This window comes from Ambystoma mexicanum, chromosome 10 (assembly GCF_040938575.1).
Source record: "Ambystoma mexicanum isolate Mex_15411 chromosome 10, UKY_AmexF1_1, whole genome shotgun sequence".
Taxonomy (NCBI): Eukaryota; Metazoa; Chordata; class Amphibia; order Caudata; family Ambystomatidae; genus Ambystoma; species Ambystoma mexicanum.
Genome location: NC_090932.1, coordinates 849,848,515 through 849,874,846, shown reverse-complemented (window position 1 = coordinate 849,874,846; position 26,332 = coordinate 849,848,515). Strand labels below are relative to the sequence as shown.

The 26,332-nt window shown below is 41.7% G+C and overlaps 1 protein-coding gene across 6 annotated transcripts in view; it reads right to left on the bottom strand.

The window, feature by feature from the left end:
- LOC138491794 (multiple epidermal growth factor-like domains protein 6) overlaps positions 1 to 26,332 on the bottom strand; it is a 1,495,213-nt gene that overhangs the window by 464,010 nt on the left and 1,004,871 nt on the right. For all 6 annotated transcript variants that reach the window (XM_069618507.1, XM_069618508.1, XM_069618505.1 and 3 more), the window contains exons 15-17: positions 19,713 to 19,841; positions 16,308 to 16,436; positions 7,250 to 7,384 (exon numbers count right to left, since the gene is read on the bottom strand). In XM_069618507.1, the coding sequence (XP_069474608.1) occupies positions 7,250 to 7,384; positions 16,308 to 16,436; positions 19,713 to 19,841 (393 nt within the window). The remainder of the gene's footprint in view (positions 1 to 7,249; positions 7,385 to 16,307; positions 16,437 to 19,712; positions 19,842 to 26,332) is intronic.

The window sequence follows — 26,332 nt, the reverse complement described above, 5'->3', positions numbered from 1 at the left end:
GAAGAAGCCTGCCAAGAGGACTGCTGAAGTACTAAATCCGCAGTATAACATTTTGTTTTTAGTTGACCCATTCCGGGGGGTGGGAGGAGGTAGGCAGTGGTTCTCTCAAAGGCAATTTCTCTTGGTTTTGAACTTTATCCTGACACCAAGAGTCCCCTGCATGGAAGTGTGGCCTGTGGTAATTAAAATGTGGGGGACCGCACAATGTGATGCCTATGAAACCAGTCCCTCTCATTATTAAAAGGCTTAAGAAATGCTGGGGTTGCATGTCCATGAGTGACAAGCACTGCGTGTGTTTGACAATAGGTTCTTACAAGCTTGTGGGTGACAGCAGTGTTTTCAGGTTGGCTACAATAGGGTTGGGAACCTGGCTGACCACCATATAAAGCCTATGTGGCCTGCATCACAAAGAAGGTGGTGGTCACTGCCTGCTAAGGTCAGCCGACTCCCATTACCTATCTTATAACCTCTGACATTGTCACAGAAGAATAGCAGAATTCCATTCTCATCCCAGTTAACTGCAGACCCCTCTGTTCCAATCTCAAGCAGCCATTTTCTGTTCCAGGCCAGTTATGAAGATTTAAAGATAGGAAAATGGTTACATTTCTTGTCTGTAGGACTCCTCAAAGGTTGATGGGGTTAGGGTAGAGTCAATAAGATCTCCGATAAACACTGAAATTAGTTCAACCTGTCTGACTTGTTCCTACTTGTATGAAAGGTTCAGAATTATTGGCATGTAACGGGACCTATAAGCTAATTTACGTCTGCTTTATTCCTTACCTCTGCTTCTATCCCTGCCTCTCCATTTCCCTTCTGTTCTACAATGCTCCCCCTCTCATCCCTTAGCCCATAGTTCTCATATCCCCTTTTCATTCTTCCACCTCTCTGGTAGCCTTTAATTCCTTTTCTTTTCACAGCTTTCTCTTTATCCTCCTCTCCAGTCAACTCTAATTATTTTCCCCTTTTTCATTCTACACGTCTACATATATCCCTCTTCTTTAACATCCTGCATGTCTTCTCTCTTCTTTCATTTCTATTTCCCCCTATCCATTCTGGACCATCTCTCCATTTGCTCTTCGATTTCCAATTGTTCTGTTTTCACTGGTACTCTTCACTTCTATTTTTTTTGCTTCTCCCTAGTTCCCATTCTTCTGTCTCTTTCCCTTTTCTTTACTTCTCCTTTCCCATCAGCACACACTCTCCTTTCAACCCAGCTCATAATCATCACTTATAGCCGATTAACCCTATTAAATTTCCATAGACATGGACCCTGGCAGAGCTGTATGGCCAAGTCAAACTCTGCTCCGCTTTCTACCTCTCTAGCTTCCATAGCTTTATCAATTGTTCTCCCTTTCATACCATATTTATCCTTTTATCCACTAAATCCATTCCCAAAAACCCACCTTACTTTAGTCTGTCCTTGCTTACATTGAGCTAAGATAATCCATGCTCTGTGATTGATCCGACACACAGTACAGCTTCCTGCTTGGCAACCTGCCCTCTAATCAGCAACTAATTTCTCCATCTTCCTGCATCACGATCCTTCCTGATGCCACTTTACAACCAATTCTCATCTTGTGGTACCTGTAGGCTCTACCACAAAGACTCTTCATGCTCTAGTTTTAGTACTAGAATGTTGCCGCTTTGCAGTGCTCTTACCAACTATCAACTATGGAGTACTATCTGGTAAAGGCCATTGTGCTGAAGAGTGTATGGGAAAGGTTGGAGTCACTGAGGTCTAGGAGGCCGAGGTCTGGTCTGAGGCCACTTTGCAAGAATGTTGTTTCAAATCTAGGCTGTGGCTGTGATTGCTGTAATTATAGATGATCCATTTGGGGGACCTATTGTTGCTCTTAATGACCCCAGCTACCTGTGATATAAATTCCTACCTCGCAACAATCTCCACAAGCTCCACAATCTATCTTTGCCGATGTGCCTGCTATCATTTGCTCTTTACCAGTGCACTAGTCCTTACCAGTCATCAAGCCCTTACGACTTCTTTGTTTTCATCAATGACCATTTATTTCTGCAACCCATTCTTTTGCTTATTCCACCAGCAGTGCCACAGAAGTTGGTACTATCATTCCTTGCTGGGTTCCCTCTACGTCACCACATTTACCAACACATACACACCTCAATGGCCTCTTCCCCATTCGTGCCTGCATGTTTATAGGGAATTCTGTGTTTGACTGCTCTTTGCTGATTTCTTCATCAGCATTTCACATCCTCTGTAGTGATGTCTGGAACACTGCTAACACTCTTCCCTGTGTGTGATATATGGCTTTTTCAACTTGGAGTCTTCTATGAACTTCAAGGGGCCTGTCTTTAGCCCTGTCCTTCCGCTGTAGGTGTATCCCTTCACATTACTCAGTTTCCAGCCATCAAGATCAGCTATTGATTTTATCATCCTTGATGCAGAAATTCCCCTTTCATCTGTACCTCGGCTCTTCTGGGCAGGGTCTCAAAATTAACTTTCATGGAATCTATTTCTGGCTTCCTGCCACACTTTTTACCCAATATTATGAGGCCTCATTTGTCTGGTCCCGTTTGGACAGTGGATTTGGTAAGACCTTCATGCCAACCCTAATGGTACCTTACCTCAAACGTAATGTTACAACTCTTCTTTTTTTTTTTGTTTTCACCATGAATGGCTCCATTGCTGTTAAGCCTAATTGTGCCCAAGCCCCTTCCTTTTCCTCTCAAGAAATCTCAATCTTATCACCTCCTCTCTTAACCACACTCTCTCTCCTACTGTATATTGCCTTATGGAATGCATATTTGCTTTCCAATAAAACATGTTCTAATGTATATTTGTTTGTTTGACTTACCCTACAGTTTATGTACCAAATCCTGGATTCCGCTTTTGATACCATTCTACCTGAACTCCTTTCTATAGGTCAACACTCTCTGTCTCAGTCTCCTAGTTCAGTGTGCATTGGCGCTGATGCTGTTTAAAGTCCTCTCATCATTGATTCTTTCTCTTTCTCCTTCAATTCTTCCTGCCTTTGCTACTTTTGAATACTAATGAATTTGCTTTTTTAATGACTCACTTTATTGCCTTTCTCATACTTAATCATCCACCTGGCCCTCTTTTCTTTTTGAGAATATTTAGACTATTTAATTGCATTGCAAGTAACTACAATTTACTCGCGTTGCTCCCGCACCACCTGACTCACTAGACACTGTCCGACCCTCACCACAACCCTGTACAGATGTACCCCTCCTCTGTGCCCCTCTGTATCCTACACCCTCTCTATATCTGCTCTGTTGTTAGCTCGGAAAATGCTCTGTTATGCATCTGTACTGTTGTATACCCCTGTAAAGTGCTCAATTTTGCATCTGTATTGTTGTACACCTCTGTAAAGCGCTAATAATAATAGTAAGTGCAGGTACCCAGTGAAAGAGTTTTATGCCTGACCCACATCCAGACAACCCAAGGCAGTAGAGATAGTAGTGTCAAGTATTCTACAAGTTTAGCCAGACCAATGCAACATACTAACAAGTCCAGTCTTAGAAAAGGAAGACTTTACACTTTTCCAAGCAAGGCATTCAGGGCAATATAAGCAGCAGAGACTGTGCAGAATCGTTTCCTGCTCAGAAGGGGAAGTCATTTAGAGGCAAGAGGGAAGGACTGAAGACTGCAACTCTAAGAGAAGCTGAGCAAGTTACTTATATTACCGAAACCCACTCCATGAGTTCAGTCAAACCTAAACCTCTGATTTTATGTTGCATCCCTGTAAAGAAAGTGAAAAACCTTGGGTGCACATGGCAAGAAAACCTGGCCAGTGAAGCCCAGGTAAAAGCAGTGTACCATCCCCTGCGCATGCTTAGTAACATACTCCCTTTTATAGCACCCCAAGATCATTCTGTGGTTGTAGGAGCATTGGTAAATTCCCACCTTGACTATTGTAATAGTCTAATGGCAGGGATCCCAGTGAAACAGATGTTGAGACTCCAGAGGGCTCAGAATGCGGCAGTCAGGCTAATTGCCCATTTGGAAAAAAGGGATCATGTCTCAACATCTCGGAGAGCACTCCATTGGCTTATGGTGGAGAACCGAATTAAATTCAAGGTGGCGTGCCTCATGTACAAATGTTTTTATAAACTCGCACCTAGATATTTGAACACTAGAATCCACCATTACCAGCCAACCACAGACCTCCGGTCAGGAGATAAACTCTTGGTGGACGTTCCTCGGACCGAAAGCACTTCAAAGGGCGACAGGAGGTTTTCTATGTATGGACCAAAGTTGTGGAACCAGCTACCAATAGGTATACGATCATGCACCTCACTAGAAGGCTTTAGAAAAGAACCTAAAACCTTCTTATTTAAGTGAATTTAAGTATTAAGGGTGAGTACAGTTCCTCACAGTTAGAACCCGACTTTTAGTTAACAACTGCGCCCGAATGCAGTTTATTCTGCCTGGTGCGCGTAATAAATAACCAAATAGACAAATAGAAATAGACAAATAGATCCTGTTCATTCCTCAGATTTAATGAATAGAGTCAGATGTTCTATCCAAAAGTCCCACATTTCTTGCCACCTCCAGCATTAAAGGTGGATAACCTCTCTGATCAGGCCATGCTATCCTATTTGACCTCCTAGGTGGCTGCTTGACTTGACCTATATAGTGAGATACACCTAGAGTTTCACTACTGGAAGCACGGTTCTGGGTTTAACGAGCATAAAGATTCAGGTACACAAAGGTACTTATCAAATGATTCCCCTGAAAAACACATATCAAGGTTCACTGATAAGGACTTTTTGGTGTGGTTAAGACCCTCCCTATAAACCACTTGCACAACAAGTTGACCCTAGCTAAGCTAATTTGTAAGGTTAATTTGGTTTTTTAAGTTGTGTAGGTAAAAGGACTTACACAGGTGCAGTGGGGAGAGAAAGGTTTTGGTTCCACTCAACCGGTAGGTTGGTTCATCTGATATGAACCTCTCATTTTCATTGGACTTTTCCTGAGCCTAGAGGAATGACACATCTCTATGATATGCTTTTGAACAACCATTCTCAATGGAGGAAGAGCTTTGGAAACAATGTCCCATTTTTGTAGAAATAAAGGGCTTATTCTACTAAGAAGAAAATAATCTGAAGGCAAATGGGACCACTTAACAACTTTTAGTTCCTTCCCTTTCATACAGGCTGTACTAGTGATAGACCATTCCCACCTAAAGGCTGGACATTACGATGTAGACAAGAACCAAGATAGTTTTAGCAGCTTCATTGCTCGGGAACGTTCCAACAATTGAAAAGGTTTTGAGAGTCCTGCAAGTTATGACAGAAAACCCTTAGGACATGCGTGAGATGAGGCCCTCTCTATCCCCTGCTTATCCTTGAAGTACCTTATGTGCAGCGATGTATGTTATGGGTGTTGCAAGTCCCTTCAAGGCAGGCCATCTATACATACATTTAATAGTTGACTGTGCTACCTCGTACCCTGAGACCTCCCAACAAATCCTTAAACACCTGGACCCAAGAGTTGGTTTTCCAAAATAGAGCCTTACTCACAAGAGAGTCTACATTCAAGTTGTGCATTATGGAAGATGACAAACATTCCTCTATATTTGAACCATGTGCATCTTTTCCTATTAACATAAAATAGTAGGTTTAATAGAACGGTTCAACCAAATGATGAAAACGCTTTCTGTGGAAACTGGTGGCTGAAGATAGGTGCAATTCAGAAATCTCCTCCATTGAACTCGGTTAGCTGCCTACAAGAATCCAAAATCCTTTACAGAAGTCTACCCCCATGAGCTGCTCTATAGAAGGTCAGCTTGGAATGTCCTAAATATTCAGAAGAAAAGCTCGCAAAACTGTAGTGAATTCCACCCAGTTCATTCAGAAGATTCCAGAAAGGGTAACACTGGTTTGTGAACTTGTGAATCGGCACGTGTCAGGCTCAAAATACAAAGAATCCTCAGTAGAATTGATGGGCCCAACCTGAGAAATTCCAGGTTTTGCTCCTGCGTCCAACATCTGAAAACACGTTGGCTCAATTGCACAGACATACACTGTCGAAAGCCCTCACAAATATATCATGTGAACTGTTTTAAAGAGTGGAAGGAGACAAAGGATGCAATGGTTGTGGCCAGTGATAACTGTGAAGCTCACAAGGAACCACTCAGCTTTGCACTCCAGTAGATGATCTCAGAAGGGTTACATCCATGCTCCAGAACCCCAACTAATGGGCTCAGTCAAAACTAATCCCCCGAGGTTTGTTGTACCCCAGAAATAAAATTGAACCTTTATTTTAGTTTTGAGTTGTCTGTTGACACCTCAGCCATGTCAGTACTTAATGAACTTGTCAAAAATTGGACCATCAGACCATGGTTACCATATTGTTTTTGTATTTTACAAGTGCCTACTGAAACCTGAAAACTATCATTGGCTTTATAAGGAAGGCAAGGCCCAAGGAACTGGGCAATGAGTCAAATAATTTACACCAAAGCTGTACCTGGAACAGGACAATGACCAATTTGATGATTTTTCTAATGCAGCAAAAGAGGTTTTGAAGTTATTCACTGAATCATTTTTGTTCAAAGAAGATGTGACCAATTTAAAGAACAGCATTTGGCCTATGCCTAGAGCGATGTTTGTTGGCGGTAGAAATATGATACTTGTATATGCACAACTTTAGTTGAATTTCCTAAAGCTGTTTTTTCATTCGAGTATGATCATTGCTTTTTTACAAGAAATAATAAATGCATTGATGACATAAACCCTCTAGCAAGTCCTACATGGGCTGCACAGCAAAGCAGCATTTCCCTTAACTTCACATGGTCGAGATTGAAAGTAAATCTCTTACTAGTAGTATTTACATGAGTGGCTTACCAGGGAATAAAACACTCAAAGTAAATAGCTGGTTACAAAGCTAGCAGGATACAATAGTATTTGAAAAGATGGCATGGTCAATGAAACATAAGGCTACAGAATTTTCTGCGACCATCGATTGAATTGATTCAGAAATGTCACAGAGAATAAAAAGCGTTGAGGTGGGAAGGGGCAGTTGGAAGAGGCGAGTTATTAAACAGAAAGTGCAACGATGTTGATCAGGAAATGTTGGTTAGCTAACTGGCCCCGAGGCTTTCCTTTGGATACAATTGGCCTGACTTTGTAATTGTTATTAAAATATGTGCATTTGGGAAGCCACCCCTTGTTGATACTATAGACACCTAGTGCCCAGATCTACATTTGACAATGAATCACCTTTGAAAGCACACAAGCCAGACTTCATAAATACCTGTTTGGCACGTGGTTCCTTGATACCCTGCTTTGCATGTACAGGTGCCATCTTTGGCGTTGCATTCCGCAGTGTTTTTAATGTCGCATTGACATTCTTCAGAGCACCCATCGCCAAAGGCCCATTTTGGGCAAGCTAAAACAAAAATATTCATTATAATTATAACATGCAAAATCAATTCACATATCTCACCTTGAGGAATCATTTTACAAAAGATTAAATATTGTGTTATGCCTGTATGCTTGCACACTATTACGAGCAAAATATAGAGCATTTACAGAGTGTAAAATTATATTTTTGCTATAATGTACATTATGATGCTTTTGTCTCGCATGCTGGTAATTGCAAGTTTTAAACATGAAATTATGGTCTGAAAACAGCATTTACATAGAAAATACAGTCATTAGTTCTGAAATAACTCGTGGATTTACAATACATCACGAAAAACTACCTTCTGTCACAAAACAGATCATGAAGCACATTGCGTGAACGTGATAGAATGAATTTTATTAACACGCTTGAGAAGCAGCTCAGAAAGCTTCAGAGCTTCCAATGTAAAGTTTAGGGACCGAACCCGGACTAAATCACAGGCCTTACTGTCGGTCCTTCAATCACTTCTCTTTGATGTTTAAGCACCTTGACCTGCCCAACTCACTCCTCTTTTCCGAGTCTATACATATCCAGCTGCCAGCAGCCCTGCTCCCCACTCTGAAGCATACTTTAAATCATACCTACTTTCACCTTCCCTATTTAATAACTGTATACATTTCTTGACTGCTATTTCTAATCTGCACTTCGATGACAACCTGAAGCATTTCCAAGAATAAAAAAAGTCTCTGTGGAACATAGAGAAATACATTTCAGAGACATGTATGTAAAATCAATCATCTGGGTGAGTTAATAATTCCATTAAATATACGTTCTTCAAAAAGACACCAGGCATCAGATCACAATCAGCATTTCAAAGAAGATCCCGTTGATTCAGGCCTTCCTCTATTTGCTAAAATATGTAAGAGGACCATGTGCAATCTCACTTAAAGTTAAAGGCCATAGGCCAGTTATTGCTAGTATTCAATTATGTTTCAATACCAATGTTTAACCATGCACTGAAGTTATGGCCTACTATGGACGAATCCTGAGAAGAGGTCTGTTCTGAATATGATTTGATGATTACTATCAAGATAAGACTGGCCAATGAAAGTGGAAGAATTGCGAAAAGATGGGATTTCTTTAAAGAGGTTTCTGTCCAATCATGTTTTTGGGGGGCAGACTGCACTGAAGTATTTGGGAGTGTTTTAACTGTTGCAAAACTGTATAAAAGATGTGAACTGATGTGGTATTGTTGAGACTTGGGTTAGTTTGTTCCTGCAACGCCATCTTAACCGCTCCCCAGAGCTTTGTACAATAAACTTGCTTTATGTACAACCATGTACTCACTTCTGAAGTGGTGGGCCTGTTTATGTTAAGGTGATTGAAAGCCCATCCGCACACCAGCTTTCTCGAACACCAGACAAACTCTTAAACACTAGCCTGGTGCCATTCTGTCAATCTGCCATCGACACACCTGACTGACACTTTAAACCACCTTTTGGTATCTACACTAATCGCCCACCCTAACATCTTCAACGCTTATACTCAAATGCACATTGCGCTCATCCAGGGCTAGAGCCCACGACGCCGGAACTGCCGGATCAGCCAATGGCACCGCGTCGGGCATCCACTGCTGCAGGAGCGCTTGCCCCAAGACTGGAGTGTTATCATGCACTCCATTAGCTGATGCGATTCAGCTGCATATTTGGTGATCACCCCTCTACCTGAGGTGAGCCCCTCCTGGCCAGCCACCATTGTCCTTGTGGAGCCGCTGCTCTGGCATACCTTACTATGGCACCCAAAATGGCTGCCGTGACACATCCGCATTTTGTTTACTGAGGTTGCTAAGCAACAGCCTCAAGCCCGCTTATAGGCCGCCTGAGGTCGCCGGAAGGCGTTAGCTGGGCCCACTCATCAAAGGCCTACGAGTATAAGGCCTCCACCTCTCTGGACCTGTCCGGAGCTAAGGAGCCAAGCTACGCCGGAGAACCATAAGGGCAATCTCTCTATCTGTGCCCGACTGCGGCGGGCCGTCGCTCGTCAAGCAGCCTGTTGTACAAACACCTTTAACTTGCTATAAGTACGCTCACCAGCCATACCGTTTCACATCATTCTCTGTGGCATACCGGCTACCGCAGCACGATCCCTTGATCGCCCCTGTATAATAATTTCAAAGGAACTGCCTAACCCTGCATTATGTTCATGTGAACCACTGCCTGCCACCTCTAATGATTACACGGTATGTCCGCCTACAAATGCACTGATATACATCAACATTGCAACTGTAACACCTATACTTGGCAGCATTACTGCAACTGCTTTCTCTCTGCATATTCCTTTGCTGTCTATTTTCTCCTGCTGCTTGCCCAAACTAACGATAGAAAACCTACATTTGCATCCACCTATCCTCTGGATCCAGATACTCCTGCCCAACTTTCATTACTAGTAGCTATTACCCAGATAGCCGTAACGGCCCCACATAGCTTGCCTTATAATGTACCACCATTATGACCTGTAATAGACTATTGTTGCCTATCTTGACCTAGCCTGTTGCTGTGATCAAACTGGCCCAAAGCTACATATTGGTTTGAAATAACCCATTGCACCCCTCGAAATTTCCTACTAATTTGCCTGGTGCATAATGCCTATTTACCCTATCCCCTGCCTACCCACATCCCACTAGGTGCCCTCACAATCACCACCTACAGATCCTACTGCTAGGTACCTAGACAGTGCGTACCATGCATCTGCCAACTGTCTACACTGTCTTGCTAAGGACTATCCTCAACCTAATCTGCACTCTGAACTCCACCATGACACCCACCTCTCCCGCAACTATGAAGACTACTTGTATTGCACCTACTCATAACAATCATCCCAGCCAGCCCAACCTAGCCTACAGACCATGCAGCATACTTCAAAGAAATCTTAAACTCTGTGCTAGACTCGCTAAAATATTCCAACCTACAGCCAAAAATGTATGCAATCCGACCAAAAACCTAGGCTCCAATTCCAAAACTAATAACCCCCTCTACAAACTTACTTCCAACCAACCCACACCCTAGACCAACAGACGACCCACGCAGAATACTAACATTCCCCCATGCACCCTCATAACACCCAGACTCTGCCCTCGGAAACTACTCAGACTAGCATGAAAGGTGCCCTAATAAACGCCCGCTCCATGGTAGCCCATGCCACGGAAATTGCCGACTTACTCCAGCTAGAAAAAATTGATTTGCTCACCATCACCGAATCCTGGCTCCATTCAGCAGCAGGCCCAGCAATCATGCTTGCCATTCCCGAGGACTATATACTCCTTAGAGTAGATAGAACCAAATCCCGAGGCGGAGGCCTTGCCATAATCACTAAAACTAATCTAGCCATGAGACTCACCACGACTCAAAACCTCGATTCTTGTGAATCATTGACAGTCAAATTTCCCATCAATAAAACTCAAACCTTGTCCATCCACCTTATTTACAGACCTGTCGGCCCCCTAGGATCCTTCAAAGAAGACTTCACTACTATTTTATCTAACAACCTCAAAAACTCCTCACAATGTCTCCTCCTAGGTGATCTTAACTTACGTTTTAATGACCTTCTAGACCACAATGCCTCGCAAATTAACTATTCCCTTGTGGAACTTGGGTTCACACAAAAAGTGACCCTTCCAACCCACATTAAAGGAAGGATGCTAGATTGGATAGCAGAGTACATCTGCCTGGCATCCATCACCTCCATAACACCCCAACCCTGGTCCGATCACCACTTGATAACCTTCACTCTAGAGTCCATGCCACTACCTACCCCTGATAATAATATTGCTCTGGCCATCCCTACCAGATTTTAAAAGACATATTACAGCGGAAAAACGTACCCCCCCCTGATCTTTCCCACCCTGAATTTGCTTCCTATCCATGCTGATCCCTTCTCCCTAGTCGAGGAATATAACAAAATAATGACCTCCTCCTTAGATACCATAGCACCGCTTAAACTAAGAAAAAGTAAAAATTGAGACAAGATCCAACTGCCACCAATTAAAATAGCCTCAGTAAATTAGCCTCTCTCTACAAAAAAGAAGTTGTTCTTGCCAAACAATCCTCTTTTAACACGTATCTCACAAGCAAACTCTAAGGAATTGTTCACAATACTCAAAGAAATGGAAACTCCTATCCAAGCCCCTGACATTTGTATGACGGACAAAACATGGTGCACCAGCATACAGAATGCCCTTGTTAATAAGGTAGGCAACCCTCCAAGTCAAAATGGTCAATAAAAAAAAAACTCTTGACCTTGCTTCCCAGCCCAGCAAACACTCTCAGCCACTTCCTCCTCTTACTCGGCCACCCTCGCAACAACTCCCCCCCTGCTTCAACTTTAATAAAGTATCCATATTAGAGGTTGAAAAAGTTATCCTCACTCTCAAACTGCCAAGGCGACTCCTGCCCAGCTCAAATCATAAAGGACGCTGCACGCAATCTCTCCCCAATCATCTCTAAAGTTATTAACGCCTCCTTCTCAACCGGTACTATCCCCAATAATTTGAAACAGTCTTGGGTTCTACCATTACCTAAACAACAAACTCTAGACCCCGCTATACCCTCCAATTACAGACCAATAACAATAGTTCACTTCCTCCTTAAAATTCTAGACAAGGTAGCATACCTTCAAATCCAACAATACTTGAAACTGAATCATCTATTAGGAGTACGCCAGTCAGTTTTCAGACCCCAACATGGGACCGAAACCGATCTGATCGACCTAAAGGCACAAATTGACACGCTGAGAGACAGTCGAAAGGCAGCTCTACTGCTCCTTCTCGACCTCTCAACGGCGTTTGACCTAGTAGATCACAAAATCCTGTGCAACCACTTGGACTACGCTGCGCACTTCTCACAAGAAGCAATAAGTTGGATCCAATCCTTCCTTGACAACACGACTATGCATGTCTTTTCACCGGAAATGGCAGCTGACCCTATCCTATCACCTGCGGATTGCCACAGGGCTCCTGCGTGTCCCCTACCCTGTACAACATTTTCACAAAGCCCATTTTTGACAATATAAATGGTCTGGGTATCACCTACACCAACTACGCTGATGATACCCAGATCCTCATCCTGTTGACGGAAGATTAAATCAAGGATTTGGCCTTTGTGAACAGGGTGTACCTCATCATCCAGGCATGGATGGCTTCTCATGGTCTATGCCTGAATGATGACAAAACGGAACTCCTCATTCTCTGCACCCCAGCCATCCTTAACAAACTTGACCATAAATACTCCAAATTTAGAATAGACGATAACAACATCACAGTAGCCAAGGAAGTCAAAACCCTTGGTTTCTACCTCGACTCCTCCTTAACCTTCAAAAAACAAGTTAACGCTATGGCCTCATCTACCGCTTATACATGTAAGCTAATCAGAGCAGCGAAGCCCTTCCTTTCCTCTAACAATTGCATTACCCTTCCGAGAGCCCTTATTTTGTCTAAACTGGACTATTGCAATGCCCTATATTTAGGGAGTAATAAATATATTACTAACAAAATTCAAATTCTACAAAATAATGCCCTGAGAGCAGCCCTAAGTATCCCCCAAGAACGCCCACATTTCTGATAACTGAAGACATAACTGGCTCTCCACTAAAATCAAAATCCTTCTAAAAAAAACAGCCTCGCTGAGACACAAATATCTCCACAATGACGCCCCACAATACCTCATTGCTAGATTCACGAGGCAGTCCTCCAACCCCCCTATGAGAACCGCCAACCTCCTAATGGTTCCTAGATTTAGACGCACAAAGACAGGTGGAAATAGCTTACCGGTTAAAGCTGCTCAATCTCAATATTGGAACTCCCTCCCACTGCCACTTAGGGAAGACTAACCCTACCTTCGCTTTAGATCCAACCTTATCCTCTGGATCAAGGAAAACGACCTCTGATCACGCTCTACACACACGGTAAAAACTTCCCTTTGCCCCTCTTCGGCCTGGACTGTACACAGTGTACTCACCACGTATTATGTTTTGTATATATTGCCTCCCCTCAAAGTGCCTGACCATGAACACTTTGCACATTGTGCTCTGTTTTTTACTATGCGATTATGTAACTCAACTGCATTTAAGTCATCTGGTAAAATGGTCTGTACCTGCACAGCAATGTAACCCAAGCTGAACAATCTTTTGATGCTCTTTTGCGGCCTGATAACCTCGGGTCTGGTGCGCACTACACATATTAAAACAAACAAACATTAGAACATATCAAATACACCCACAGCACAGGGCATGCTAAAGATACCATCAGACTCTAGACAATAAACCACTACACTTCTGCAAGTGTGATTGCACATGGTCCTCTTACATGTTTTAGCTAATAGAGGAAGGCTTGAATAAACAGGATCTTCTTTCAAATACTGATTGCGATCTGAACTGCCCCAGACTCCTAGTGCTTCTGAAGACATACTAATTTATGCAACCACTACTCCAAAACATACAGACTCGGGTGACCTGTAAAAAACAATTAACCGCTGGAAGCCCTGGCGCAATTTTTATTACCAGCCCAAACAAATGATCAGCCTCCTCTATGCAACTTCAATACGATGAGTGAGATAACATCTGTTTCCTTGCAGGCCTGTTAAATCATAAATCTTGTGTTTGTAAATTGACCTTCTTACTAGATGACTCATTCTGCTATTTAAAATTCATGTGCAGCAGCTAACCGCTTTTACTGACTCATTTTTTGCCATCTGAAACCCTGCGAAAGTCACTAAAAGGAACATATCCGATCCATAATTAACTACACTCAGTACATATGAATTTGCAACATTGCGCCCAGTTCACTGCCATCCTCATATCATCAATATGGTGCGCACAACATGAACCCCTCACAATCATGGGGACCCTTCCTGACCACCCCATGACTGGTCCCCCAACACTATTCCCCCAAATATCTTTCCAGGATTTCACATGATTTAATGAGTGCCATATTGCAGGATCTCAGTGTTCTCCTGGGTTGGTATACGATTACCTTTGCTTGGATACATTTGGCCCCTTGGCCCTGAAGTGCTCTACCGGTGATGCAAAGTTATTTAAAATGGATATTTGTCTTGACTTATGATCAGTGAAATGATCTGCGTATTACAGCAGGGTTTTTTTCTAACTGTGAACTGCAACACTTTATTTATAACTCAGCTTTGGGACTTTTAAGGATTGAACAATCACTCCTGGAATGTGGTGAGTGTTGTGTTCAGAAATTACCACAGACTGCCTTAAAAAGTGATTTCAAATAATTCCCTGAATAAACTTAAGAGAATTAATTAAATTAAATCAGCCAAGTCTCTTATTACATAACTCAAAGGACCACTTAGACTCCAAATGGCGTAGAATACTGTAGGTTGCAGGTTTAAATCCAGCAGTGCTTGCTCTGCCTTTCCATCTTGTAAGAAGATAACATGAAAAGCAATGAGGGTCATTAGGACTTTGCCAGTCTGAACAAAAAGTACTGGTATTTCTGTATACTGCCACTTTTCCGGACCTGTACAGTACAAGTTTGCTGTTGGAGTTATCCGATTTACCTCCAGCCAAGAGCTGAAGGTAAATTAGGTCCCCACTGGCAAAAAACAGCCAGTATTACCGGCACCTATGGGACCCCATGGAATGGGGATTTACCGCCCTTCCCACCACCTGAAATAGCCTGGTAATTCTGGGATATCAAGCGGCAGGAACGGTAATAATGTTTGCCGGTTTTCCAGCTCATTTACTGCCAGAATACACCAAACTCCAAATGACCTGTAATATCAAATATTCAAGTGCCTAAAATCAATTTAATATGTAGGACGTGCTTTTTTAATGTAATATTATGTAAAGTGTCCTTAAATGGAGCAGCTTCTGCCATTGTTGCAGCCCCAGGACAGATGGTTCTCAGAGAAGCGAGATGAATAAAGATTAGTGGGAACAAAGGAAGAAACATATGCAAAACTGGGGGTGTTGATGTGTGCAGGATGTAAATATCTTATTTGTTTATTTTGGTATGTGTCCTGACGATTTATGGCACTATCACTTGGGTGTCGGTCTATTCAGAGGGGGAGTGCCCAAGATCAATTAGCTACCTGTTCTGTAATAAAACTGGGAGACACACTGGTCTATAGACAAAGGGGTTAAGTGTGTTTGAGGGTAGCACTGTTGCAGAATCATGCAGAGAGAACACCCCATGACTCTGCATGGATGTTTTGATGGTGTGGGTGCAAGCAGGCACTAGGCTCAGGTGTGCACAGAGATTCCTACTGGAAATATAATTTGGGAAGAGACAAAGAAGGTTAACAGATTCAAGTCAGGAGATTCCCAATTACCTTAGTTTCTCTTTTTTTATGTTTACCCATTTTTATTAACCATTTAAATAGCATCAATACGAACTGCCTGCAAGACACAGCAGACTGAGAATCGTATGCAAATACTTAATACTAGTGGAAGGTTCTAGATTGAGGTCTTCAGGAATTGAACAGGTTGGGCTTGTCTAGCCATCGAATAGCAAAGTACAGTTAGGTGTTCTGGATAGCCACAAAGAATTTGATGGAAACATCAATTTTATTAATTACACTGGAGGTTAATTGTACAGTATATCTGTGGGGCATTCTGAAAACGCGACTGGATGTTACTATTCAGGGAGTCAAATCTGACAGCCATTACTATGCTTTGTAAATAACATGGCTTAAAAAGGACATGTTGGTTAGATTACCTCAGTCATGACAATCTGCCATAGGCATTCAGTCAATGAAAGCATGTCTCTAAACTTTCATCTGCTGCAATACACTGTATAACTCAAAAGCATACAATAATATGGATCCCTTGTCATTTGAATGTGTGTTTGTATACATTGCACATTGTCCCAGTCTTTGGGGAATATCACAAGGCCTACATTTGTACTTTTCTTCCACAACAATAAAAATAATGATATGCTTAAATCATGACTTACTTAGATGGCAGAATCGTCCATATAGCCCGGGGTCACAAAGGCAGGCTCCATAGTGTCTATGGCAGTGGCCATTATTGACACAGTTGCATCGCTTGTTACAGTTCTTACCGAAGAAACCTTTTGGACAACCTGTTTAACAAGCACAAATAATTACTTTTATTAGCCAGTTTGAGGCACTTAATTTCCCAGGTTGGATATAGACAGTGTACCAAAGAGCGAATGCCGATTTTCATTTTCATATGCTTTTAATAAGACATTTTGTGTAAATAGGGATCCTGTTGAACACACAAAGCTTCTGATGCTACTTGCTTAGGGCCTCATTTAGAGTTTGGTGGTGAGGCATAAGAGTAGTGGTACTGGAATTACCAGCATTTTTGCCTCTCCCGCAAATTTAGGGTTTCAAATTGAAACTCTGCAAAAAAAAAAAAACACCTAGTTTGTGTGAGGGGACTTTCCTCCACACAAAACCATTACTACATGCGGTAATTACCAGGTGCTGTAATATGCAATCCCCATGATATTGACTCCAATATGAAGAATAACCGAAGGGTCTGCATGACTCTAAATCATAATGGTCGTTTCCATTACTGCATGAGGTAAACGTATGTTGATAATTCCCAGTAAAATACTGAAAAATTAAATTAAATGCTGGAAATCCCTGTGCATTCAGAAAAATATGGTGTTACTTAGATCCTTTGATTGACGTCTGCTGTACACTAAACAGAACATTTCATGTCACACATTTTCATGTACATAGCAAGTACAATCCCATATATTAACAATATGATGTGTGTTGTGCACTCAATTCTCCTTACTGGAAAACCTGCAATTAACATAATTTTCTCTACAATTAAAATCAACACTCACTTCAGTTCTTAAAATACTCAAACTTTGTAAGCACTTTTTTATTTTTACTTTCAAACACATTTTACTTTTTTAAACACCATCCCATTGTTTTATTCCTTGAGCTCCGCACTCTTGGCAATACATGTTTTCAAAGTTTAGTGAACATGTTCCTCACTTTTACTTAAAGCAACTCACATGTACTTGCAGTAAAAATGATAAAACACCCTCGACTATCAGCACTGAAATGGGTCAATTATTGCATATTTAGGAAACAGAGTTGTAGGCAGCACTACTGTATTATTAAACAATATACTCCTCTTAAGAAACTATTGTGTTAGCCGAAGGATCATTGATGCATACACCAATAACTATGTCCATTATCAAAAAGTATCCCTCATTTCACACTCGACATGCGAGACTATTTCACATTTTACGGGTGTTATTCCCAGGGAGTGTGCAGCATCGTCCACACGCATGTCGAGTGTGACTTTAGTGGTACTCAATCATACTAAATACATAGTGGGTTGACAATTTTATTTTCTGCATAAAAACATAATAACCGTAAACAGAGCGTGGTTAATGATATATATAACTTCCTTCCCAGGAGTAGGTCATTTTATTGTTTGGAGTTCCAATTAAAGCTCCCACCATCACTAGTACCTGGAACTTCATCACATTTAAAGATGTAGGTAAAGCCTGGTGTTGGTGCGGGGGATGGGGGGAACTTTTGTGTGACTCAATATCGCATTAATTTTTATAGTCACAGCAATGTTGAATGGACCCAAGCTTAATTGCACATTTTACATCTGTCTTCTGACCCATCATACAAATATAGGAGTACAGTAGGGGAATGCTGACTTATTATTAGAATCAGTAAAACCTTTATAGTGCAAAACCCTGAAGCTCATCCACACTCATACTACAGTCCTTTAATAGTTCGTCCAATGTCATATGCAATGCAACCAGTGGTGGTTTAGGACACCGAACAATAACCTGTAACTGGAAAGCTGTGACTCGACAAGTGAAGTCTTACAGTGGCACCAAATGTACCTTTCACTATGGCAGTGAGTCTCTTCAAAGGCATCCTTGCGTTGCTCCCAAGCACCTTTCTATAACAATCTGCACCCCAACCATATAAAAAATGTGTAGGTAGCCATTAAAAATAAGCCTTCCTCATCCCATCAGTTAATTGGCCTCTATGTAGATGATCCAAGCTAAGCCATCACTTTGGAATTACACATGCCGTGCCACCCAGCAGTGAATGATACTGCCTCCATCTGATTAGCTTTGTGAAGGTAGGAACAAAGAGTGGTACTTCTCGAGAGACTGGACCTCGGAGTGACCTGCAAACTGAACATTCCTGAATGGGCATCAAGGTGTATATTTTGAGGGCCACTTGCAGGGGTGGACTGGGAAGCAAAAGAGGCCCTGGAAATAACTTTCAAAGTGGCCCCATGTTTCACATTTTCAGCAAGCCCAACCCTTTTCCTATGGGGAAAATACCACACAAAAGAGACCCAGGGTGTAGAGGCCTACCAGGAAGTGTCCAGAGTTCAATATGGGCCAGCTCACTCCTGGCCACGTGTCCATCAGTGAATCAAGAACAAGGAAAGGCTTCACGTTGTGTTTGTAATTAGGGAGTGAGTGAGCGAGTCAGTGCGTCAGTCGGTGAATGAGTGAGCGAGTGGGAGCAATTATAAGTCACACACCATGGGTTGCTTCATCTCCGACGCTTGGTTGTCTCAGGCGTCCTTTATCCTAAGTATACCCTCACTCAACCTTTGGGACTGTCGGACTAATAAATAAATATACATCTCTTAATAACCTCAGTGGACTATTCAGTTTCCTTTTCAGCTGTGTTGGCCTGTCATTTGTAAGATGCACATGGGTTTAGCAGACTGTCCAGGCATGGTTCACATAGATTTTCATTCTCGAAAACAGAAAAATGTCCATGAGCATTTGAGATTTGTACCAGAAACCTTACATTTAATTGATGAAGGCAAAAGCAGGAGCAAATCTGCAGATACATGTGGCATCTCTGAGAAGCCCTCGAGCACATCCTTGTGAATCTGCTATGCACATGATCATCGCAAAGAGGCTTCAAGCGTATCCAGATTTATGCCAGCTTTTGGCTTTGTGAATGAGATAACAGGTGCACAGCTGAGAGGCTAATGATCATCTCCTGATTTGTTCCAGTTCAAATCTTTTATGAATCAGCCACTGAAACCTAGGAGCAGCCTCCATTGGTACCTTGCTGTCTGTATGCCAGGTCTGTGGCTTAGTGGACTAATGGATCCAATACAGGGGGCTGTGTTTGACCTCATGGTCACAGGTTCGATTCCGGCAGGTCAATTCAGCCCTTCATCCTTCCGAGGTCAATAAAATAAGTAACATCTGTTATCTGTCAATATGGGCAAGATGCCTTTCTGGGGTGAATGTGCGCTCTACAAATACACTTTAATGTAATAATAAAACAGAAAAATAATAATTAAACTAAACATAGAGTATGTAATTACAGAGAAAGTGAATTTAGACCAAAACAACATATTCAGGACTTACCATCCTGACAGAATTGTCCATGGATTCCTGGTGGGCAGTGGCACTGTCCTGTGATAGGATCACAGGTCCCACCATTCTGGCATTTACAGATGCTTATACAATCCAGTCCATATGTCCCGGGTGCACATGCTACAAAATAATGAAGACTTATGAGCTGAAGAAAACTGCATGCCAAAGTAAAACATATATGTAGTCACACCTGTCTTTCTACACCACAGTAAAGTAGTGGGTGGTCTTGCACACGTGTGTGACTGTTGGGCTGTAAAATCTCACACATCTATGCTGTACTACTTTGCTACAATCACTTACTGCATTTCCATCTGCACATGTTTAGAATACAGTCACAGCAGAACAGGAGGGCCTTACTTCCAAAGCATCTAGCTGTCATTGGGCATTGTGCAGGTTGTTGTCTTAGTGAGAGGATGTCAGCGTTATATATTTATTTTTATTTGTATGTTTTAAAGCACGGAACAAGATCGAGAGCACTGTACAGAGTATGGGTAGACAGGATTTGAGCTGCACTATTTTAACAGTGGAGCAGTACCCTGAGGTCAGTGCGTAGGTATGTGCGTCCATTGGAATTAGTCCTTGGTCAGGTGTAGTTGAAAGAGCCATGTTTTGATAGATTTGTGAAACTGGAGAATTGTGGGGGCATTTAGGTGCATATCATTGAGCCATTGTTGGACAAGTTGTTTTTTAGCAGGTGGACTGATGCAGCAAATTCAGTCTTGGATGGGTTTAGTTTTAGGTAGGCAGTCGACATCCGGAACTGAATAATGGCTGGGTAATCGCAGAGATGAATTATGTTCTCAGCGCTATTTACTTTCATGTACAACTGAGTATCATCTGCATATTGGTGGACGGCTAGATTGGGATCTTTGGGTAGAGTGCCCAAAACCTCCATGTAAATGTTAAAAAGGATTGCTGAGAGGCTAGAGCCTTGGGTGACTCGGCAGGAGACCTGGAGTCTGATAGAAAGCAACACATTCATTTGAACAGCCTGGTGTCTGCCTGAGAGGTAGTGGGTAAACCAATTTAGAACAGTGCCAGAGAATCCCATCCTGTCAGAAGGGAGTGCCAGAAGAATGTGGTGGTTAAGGTGTCAAGTGCAGCTGAGAGTTCAAGGAGACATGCATCGCCCTTATCTAGGATTTGGAGTGCCTCATTCACCACCTAGATGGTGGCTGTCTCAATGCTTGACTTAGGGCCAAACCCTGACTGATAGTCATTTAGGAGGTGGAGTTGTCAATTTTGGTGAGTAGATGTGTAGTAACTACTTTTTCCAAGTGTTTGCCAATACACAGGAGGTTTGTAATGAGTTTGTTTGCATGGCATTCTACATTTGTGAATACCAATTTCCTATTGAGTTCCAACTTTTATGACTTTTGTGAAATGGAAAGACTTGTTGGTGGGTGCAATTGATGGGATTTTATGGTGCTTTTATCCTGGTGTCTCTTTTCTACATAATATTTTACGTCTCTTATGATATGTTTCTCAAGCTATAACTCCCAAGAATCTATGCTGACCTAAAGAGAATGAGGAGACTTTGATCCTTTGTGTGTCCCAAGGAAGCTATTCATGTATTGTATCAAGCTTCCTGGGAACAGGACTAGCAGTTTTAAAATTGAACAAACGCATCAAAATGACAATTCAATATTAGCAAGTGATTTACATTCAGCAAAACTGCCATAAACGTAGTTTGATAAGAATGCACTTGCCACTAACATTTGTGTTTAGTCTGTTCAGCATACTGGGCACAGGCTCAAAACCTGGCAGGACTGACTCAGCCTTGAGTCCTACACTGTATGCTTCTTAGGTTTCTATACTATGAAGCCTCACAGCAGAATATCTAGCCTCAAGATTTATGAACATTTTTATAATGGTGGGCACCTAGTGCTCATCCTGCAATAGTTCAATCCTCCCTGGCCATTCTTAAACTAGTGCTATGATTGTCAACCTTGCAAATAGAAAAGTCCTTTTCAGGTTTCTGAGACAACCCAATAAAATTATTATGAACAAAATGCATACAGTAAATGTGATTGTTTCTTTAATAATGATTTGGTTATTCAAAGTAATTCACCTGATTTTACTATTAATTGGTGTTTTGGAAAGCCCAGCCTAAGACTAGCAATCTCTCTGCTCCGAAAAAACAAATGCGTGTACAGAACACCTCTGCTGGCCACTACACTAAAGGGGAACTGAAATCCCTAGCCTGGCAGTGTGGTGGATATGAACGCTGATCCACATTAAGGTGCTTAATATGGTTCCACATCCCTGTTTCAGCATTCCTGTACATACACATAAAGAGAAGTACCACGAAAGTACTGTTTGCTGTTCTTGTTCCCGTCCGTGGACTCTACTAACCTTCATTGGATTTGGCTGCTGCCATGCTTGAGCAGCAGTCGTTTTGCTCATGGGAAGACTGTATTCACTGTGACACTGATTTGGAGCTACAGCTTTAAGAAAAGCTCTTGGCTTGGTAAATCCCGCTCCCTCATTTCCGAGGCAGAGCAGTACAAATAGACCCGCTCCTGCACATTCGCGCGCGCACCACGGAAGTACCACGAAAGTACTGTTTGCGGCGCAGCGTTCGAGCGGTATTTAAGAACATTTGTGTTTAAATTTAAAAGGGGCTCTTCTTTTTCCAAGGTAAGCCTCTTTTCCATTCTGATAACTGAATTTCCAATTGGGTCTTATCTGTTCAGGAATTTTTTTTTACACAGTGGTAAATCTCTTGTTAGTGTATTTGACTCTTAGTGATAAACAATGCGGCACATATACACCTTAAGAACTGGAATGCCTTTGCTCCCAAATCTCTGGCGGACTGCACGTACGAGAGATGACACTGAGAAATCTGAAATAAATTCAGGTGTCAGGACAGATGAAAATGCTGTGTTAATATGTTCAATGCCTAAAATGACACCTGCTCGACGAAAGCGGGGCAGAAATAAAGACTCTGCCGTTAATTCTACTGATATTCGCACCTTTTGCTCTCCTGCAGCTTCTACCACTACTGGCAATGAAAATCGGCTGCCTGTACTTCTCGTTGATACCATGGGCAACATGCCAGTCAAAAACAGCACAGCAGGTGCAACAGGCGCAGTAGTTGAAACCCCACTGCAAGATGCAGAAGACGTAATAGTGATATATCACAAGCTGTAATTGCTATCAGATAGTACAGTACTCCGAGGTGAATCCAGGCCACATACTAGTGTTGCGATGGGAAACTATTCCTCTTCCCCATCTGTATCACAAAATGCTGCTCCAATAACCATTGACCTAGTTGACTCTCAGAGTGGAACTTCAAACCATGTTTTGGCAGAGAAATTATCATTCTCACCCAACATTTCTGAAATTACACACAGGAATCAAGGGGTGTCATCATCCTCTTTTTTTAAATCCAACACCACGTATGCAATCAGAATCTCATCCCCAGCTAGCGCAGGATGGCTTGTCGAAAGTGGTAGTTATGTCCTTCGGGGCCATGCACACTACTATGAACACTCTGATCAAACTATTTGACACACTAAATGATAAAATAAATGTGCAAACCGATTTACTAAACTCGGTTATAAAATGGCAATCGAATTATAATGCTACTCCTTTGCCTCATGATACTGCAACTACCTCCCAGTCTAAAAAAACAAAACTCATAACGGTGGTTGATTGTGCCACGTCACCTGGAATTGCTGTTGGTGGTCAACTATGTTCTGGGTCTAATTTATGTACACCATTGCTCCCATGTTTTCCTAACATCATTGTTGGACAATTTGCTAACTTCTCTTCCAACATTCCGTCCAACTCTGCTACTATGGAAAAACAGGAAAAAGTGACTCCAGTAAACACGACTGATAATGAGGTTTACACAATCTTTTTGAAAAAAGATCATGTTACAACGCAAAAAGGTTCTAAAAAATTGCCAAATATTGTGGCAAAGAAAACAAAGAACATCAAAGGTACCAAACAATCGATGTCTGCTGCTTCTAAGCAGTTCATAAAACAACTCGTACCGAACTCAAATTCACAATTAGCATCTTCAGCCATTGCAAAAAAATACCTATTACTGGCACAAGCCCGCAAGCAACTTGTGACTGCTAATTCTCTCTCCAACAAAAAAGTGACTTCTCATGAACCTCTGGATGATCTAATAAATGCAGTGAATTCTCATGCAGATACGCATAAACTACCTTCCAAAACAACTACCAAATTGCTCAGCTCATAATTGAACACAAATCTATCTCGCGATGAAAAAGAAAACTTAACCCTACGGCGCGAGGAAATTAGAAAAGCAGTTGATGCCTATATGACTCAATGTTCAGCTCAGAAAGACCTCAAGGTTCCTGAATCCATTAGCAAGCCCGTTCTGCATCCAACATAGTGTATGTGTCTTGATAATGCTGGAGAACTAAACAGGTGCGATTCTAGGCATCAACAAGCGTTTTCTAACACCACATACATACAAACTTGGCTATTCAAAATGTTAATCAAGGGACTGAAATGGCTCAAATGCTTAAATCTTTGTTACCCAACAAACAAGTAGCTGAAACACGTAAACCATCTTCGATACTATTAAAGAAAAATGTCTCAGTATCCCAAGAGAAAACACAAAATAAGCCCAATCATAATTTGGGATCATTACTCTTGAGCTGTCGCCCCAAGCCACATACGCAATACACCTTAAACCATCAGAGCATTTTGGAAATATTCTCCGACATTCACTCTTTGAATGACATCCTTAGCTCAGACATAGAACAAGTTGAATTCATTGCTATGCATCAACGAAGCACAGTGAGACTATGGTTCCGGTCAAGAGTTATCAAGAATCTTGTCTGGCAAGCAAAGGAGGTGTTATTCTCAATGGGTTTTCTTGTCATGTGTGAATCACAAAACGAAGTTGAGTCAAACTCACTCATGAAAGAAGGCCCCCAAAAAAATGTTACCTGGTGCCTTAGTGACGGTAACCAAGAATCTGCAATGGATGTAAATCAACAATGCCAGTGGAATGCAACCAAAAGTTAACTAGAGCACAGAGATGACAAAGTTGCAATATCCCTTGTCTCCTAGAACACATGTGGTTTCAGTCACTTAATTGGTAATAAGCACAATGGATTATCAGAATTTGATATTGTAATATTACAGGAGACGTGGATTACTAATTCAATTTTATGGGATAATCATGACATGCATGCAACTCTGGCCTTAAAAGGGCCTAGAGGCTGGCCGATGAGTGGCCTTCTCACCGCCACGAAAATTAGTGCTAATATTACCATTATCCATAAATACTCTCCAAATCATTACTCCCAACTGACTATTATTTCTGTTAACTCCATCCTCTATGCTCTGGTTAATTGGTTAATCTTTACTGGAATCCTTCAAACACTGATGAAATTGAGTTTGTTACCAATGTTTCCACGTTGTTGGATTATATTACATCCGTTTCCAAAATTGCCCATACTATCATAGCTGGTGATTTAAACCTCCATTGTTTAACTAAGATAATGACCACAGAACACAAAAGGAGAACCCTATGGAACCACTTAATCAAATCTAGAGGCTTTATCATGATGAATGGGTCAGGCCTCGAGGATTCCCCACCTCATAATACTTGGTCTCAAAGAGGATCCAGTGGAATCATTGATTATGTATAAGTAAGTAGCTCGCTTTTTCAGTACTCATCTAAATTTAAAATTGAAGAAACAAAAACGAGTGACCACAACCTGCTTTGCCTCCAATGGCTTGCTCCACAATGACAATTACATCTGTAAATACAAAATGGGGTCATTCTGTTATTGCTAATAATAGCATTAACAGATTACGATGGAACGCACATTCCATCATACAATTTGGTATAACGCTTGAAGTTTAATAGATCTACACCGCATCCAGTATCCAGTTTTCTGTACTAAGATATTTTACACAAAATTAGACAACCTATGAACAGGGTAAATCAACAAAAGCCCAAAAATCATATATTTGATCTTAAAATAAAAGAACAGAAAGCACTATTTTGGAAGGCTAAGCGGCAGGTGGCACTTCTTCCATCATGCATTCGTTATCAAAAACTAAAGACTTTAAAAACTAACTATAGGAATTGGATTCGACATTATAAAGAACAAATGTCACAAGCAGACGGAGAACAAATGCTTGATTACAAAAAAGACAAAAACACAACACGCATATGGAAAGTCTTAAATGAGATAACTTGTACCCAACAGCACTGTAAACAAATTCAACAAGTAACAGAAGCTACATGGGTAGAATATTTTCAGAAAATCCTAGCCCCGCCCGTGCAGAAGGGTGCTGTTCAGATCAAATCCACACATTTTCCTTTTTTTCTTAGCATTGATAGAACAGACATATTGTACTTCATTCAAACTATTAGTGCATCTAGAGCCCCTGGGCCTGATGGGCTGTCGAACCATATATTCAAACAACATCCCGAATTATGGTCTAACATCCTATTCTCTAGTTTTCAACAAATCAATCATTCTCAGACAATTCCCTGTTCATGGAAACATTCCATCATTGTTCCACTTTACAAAAAGGGCAATCGAGAGAAACCAGAGAGCTACAGGCCTATCACGCTATTAGATGCGTCGGGTAAAATCTACTCCCGGATT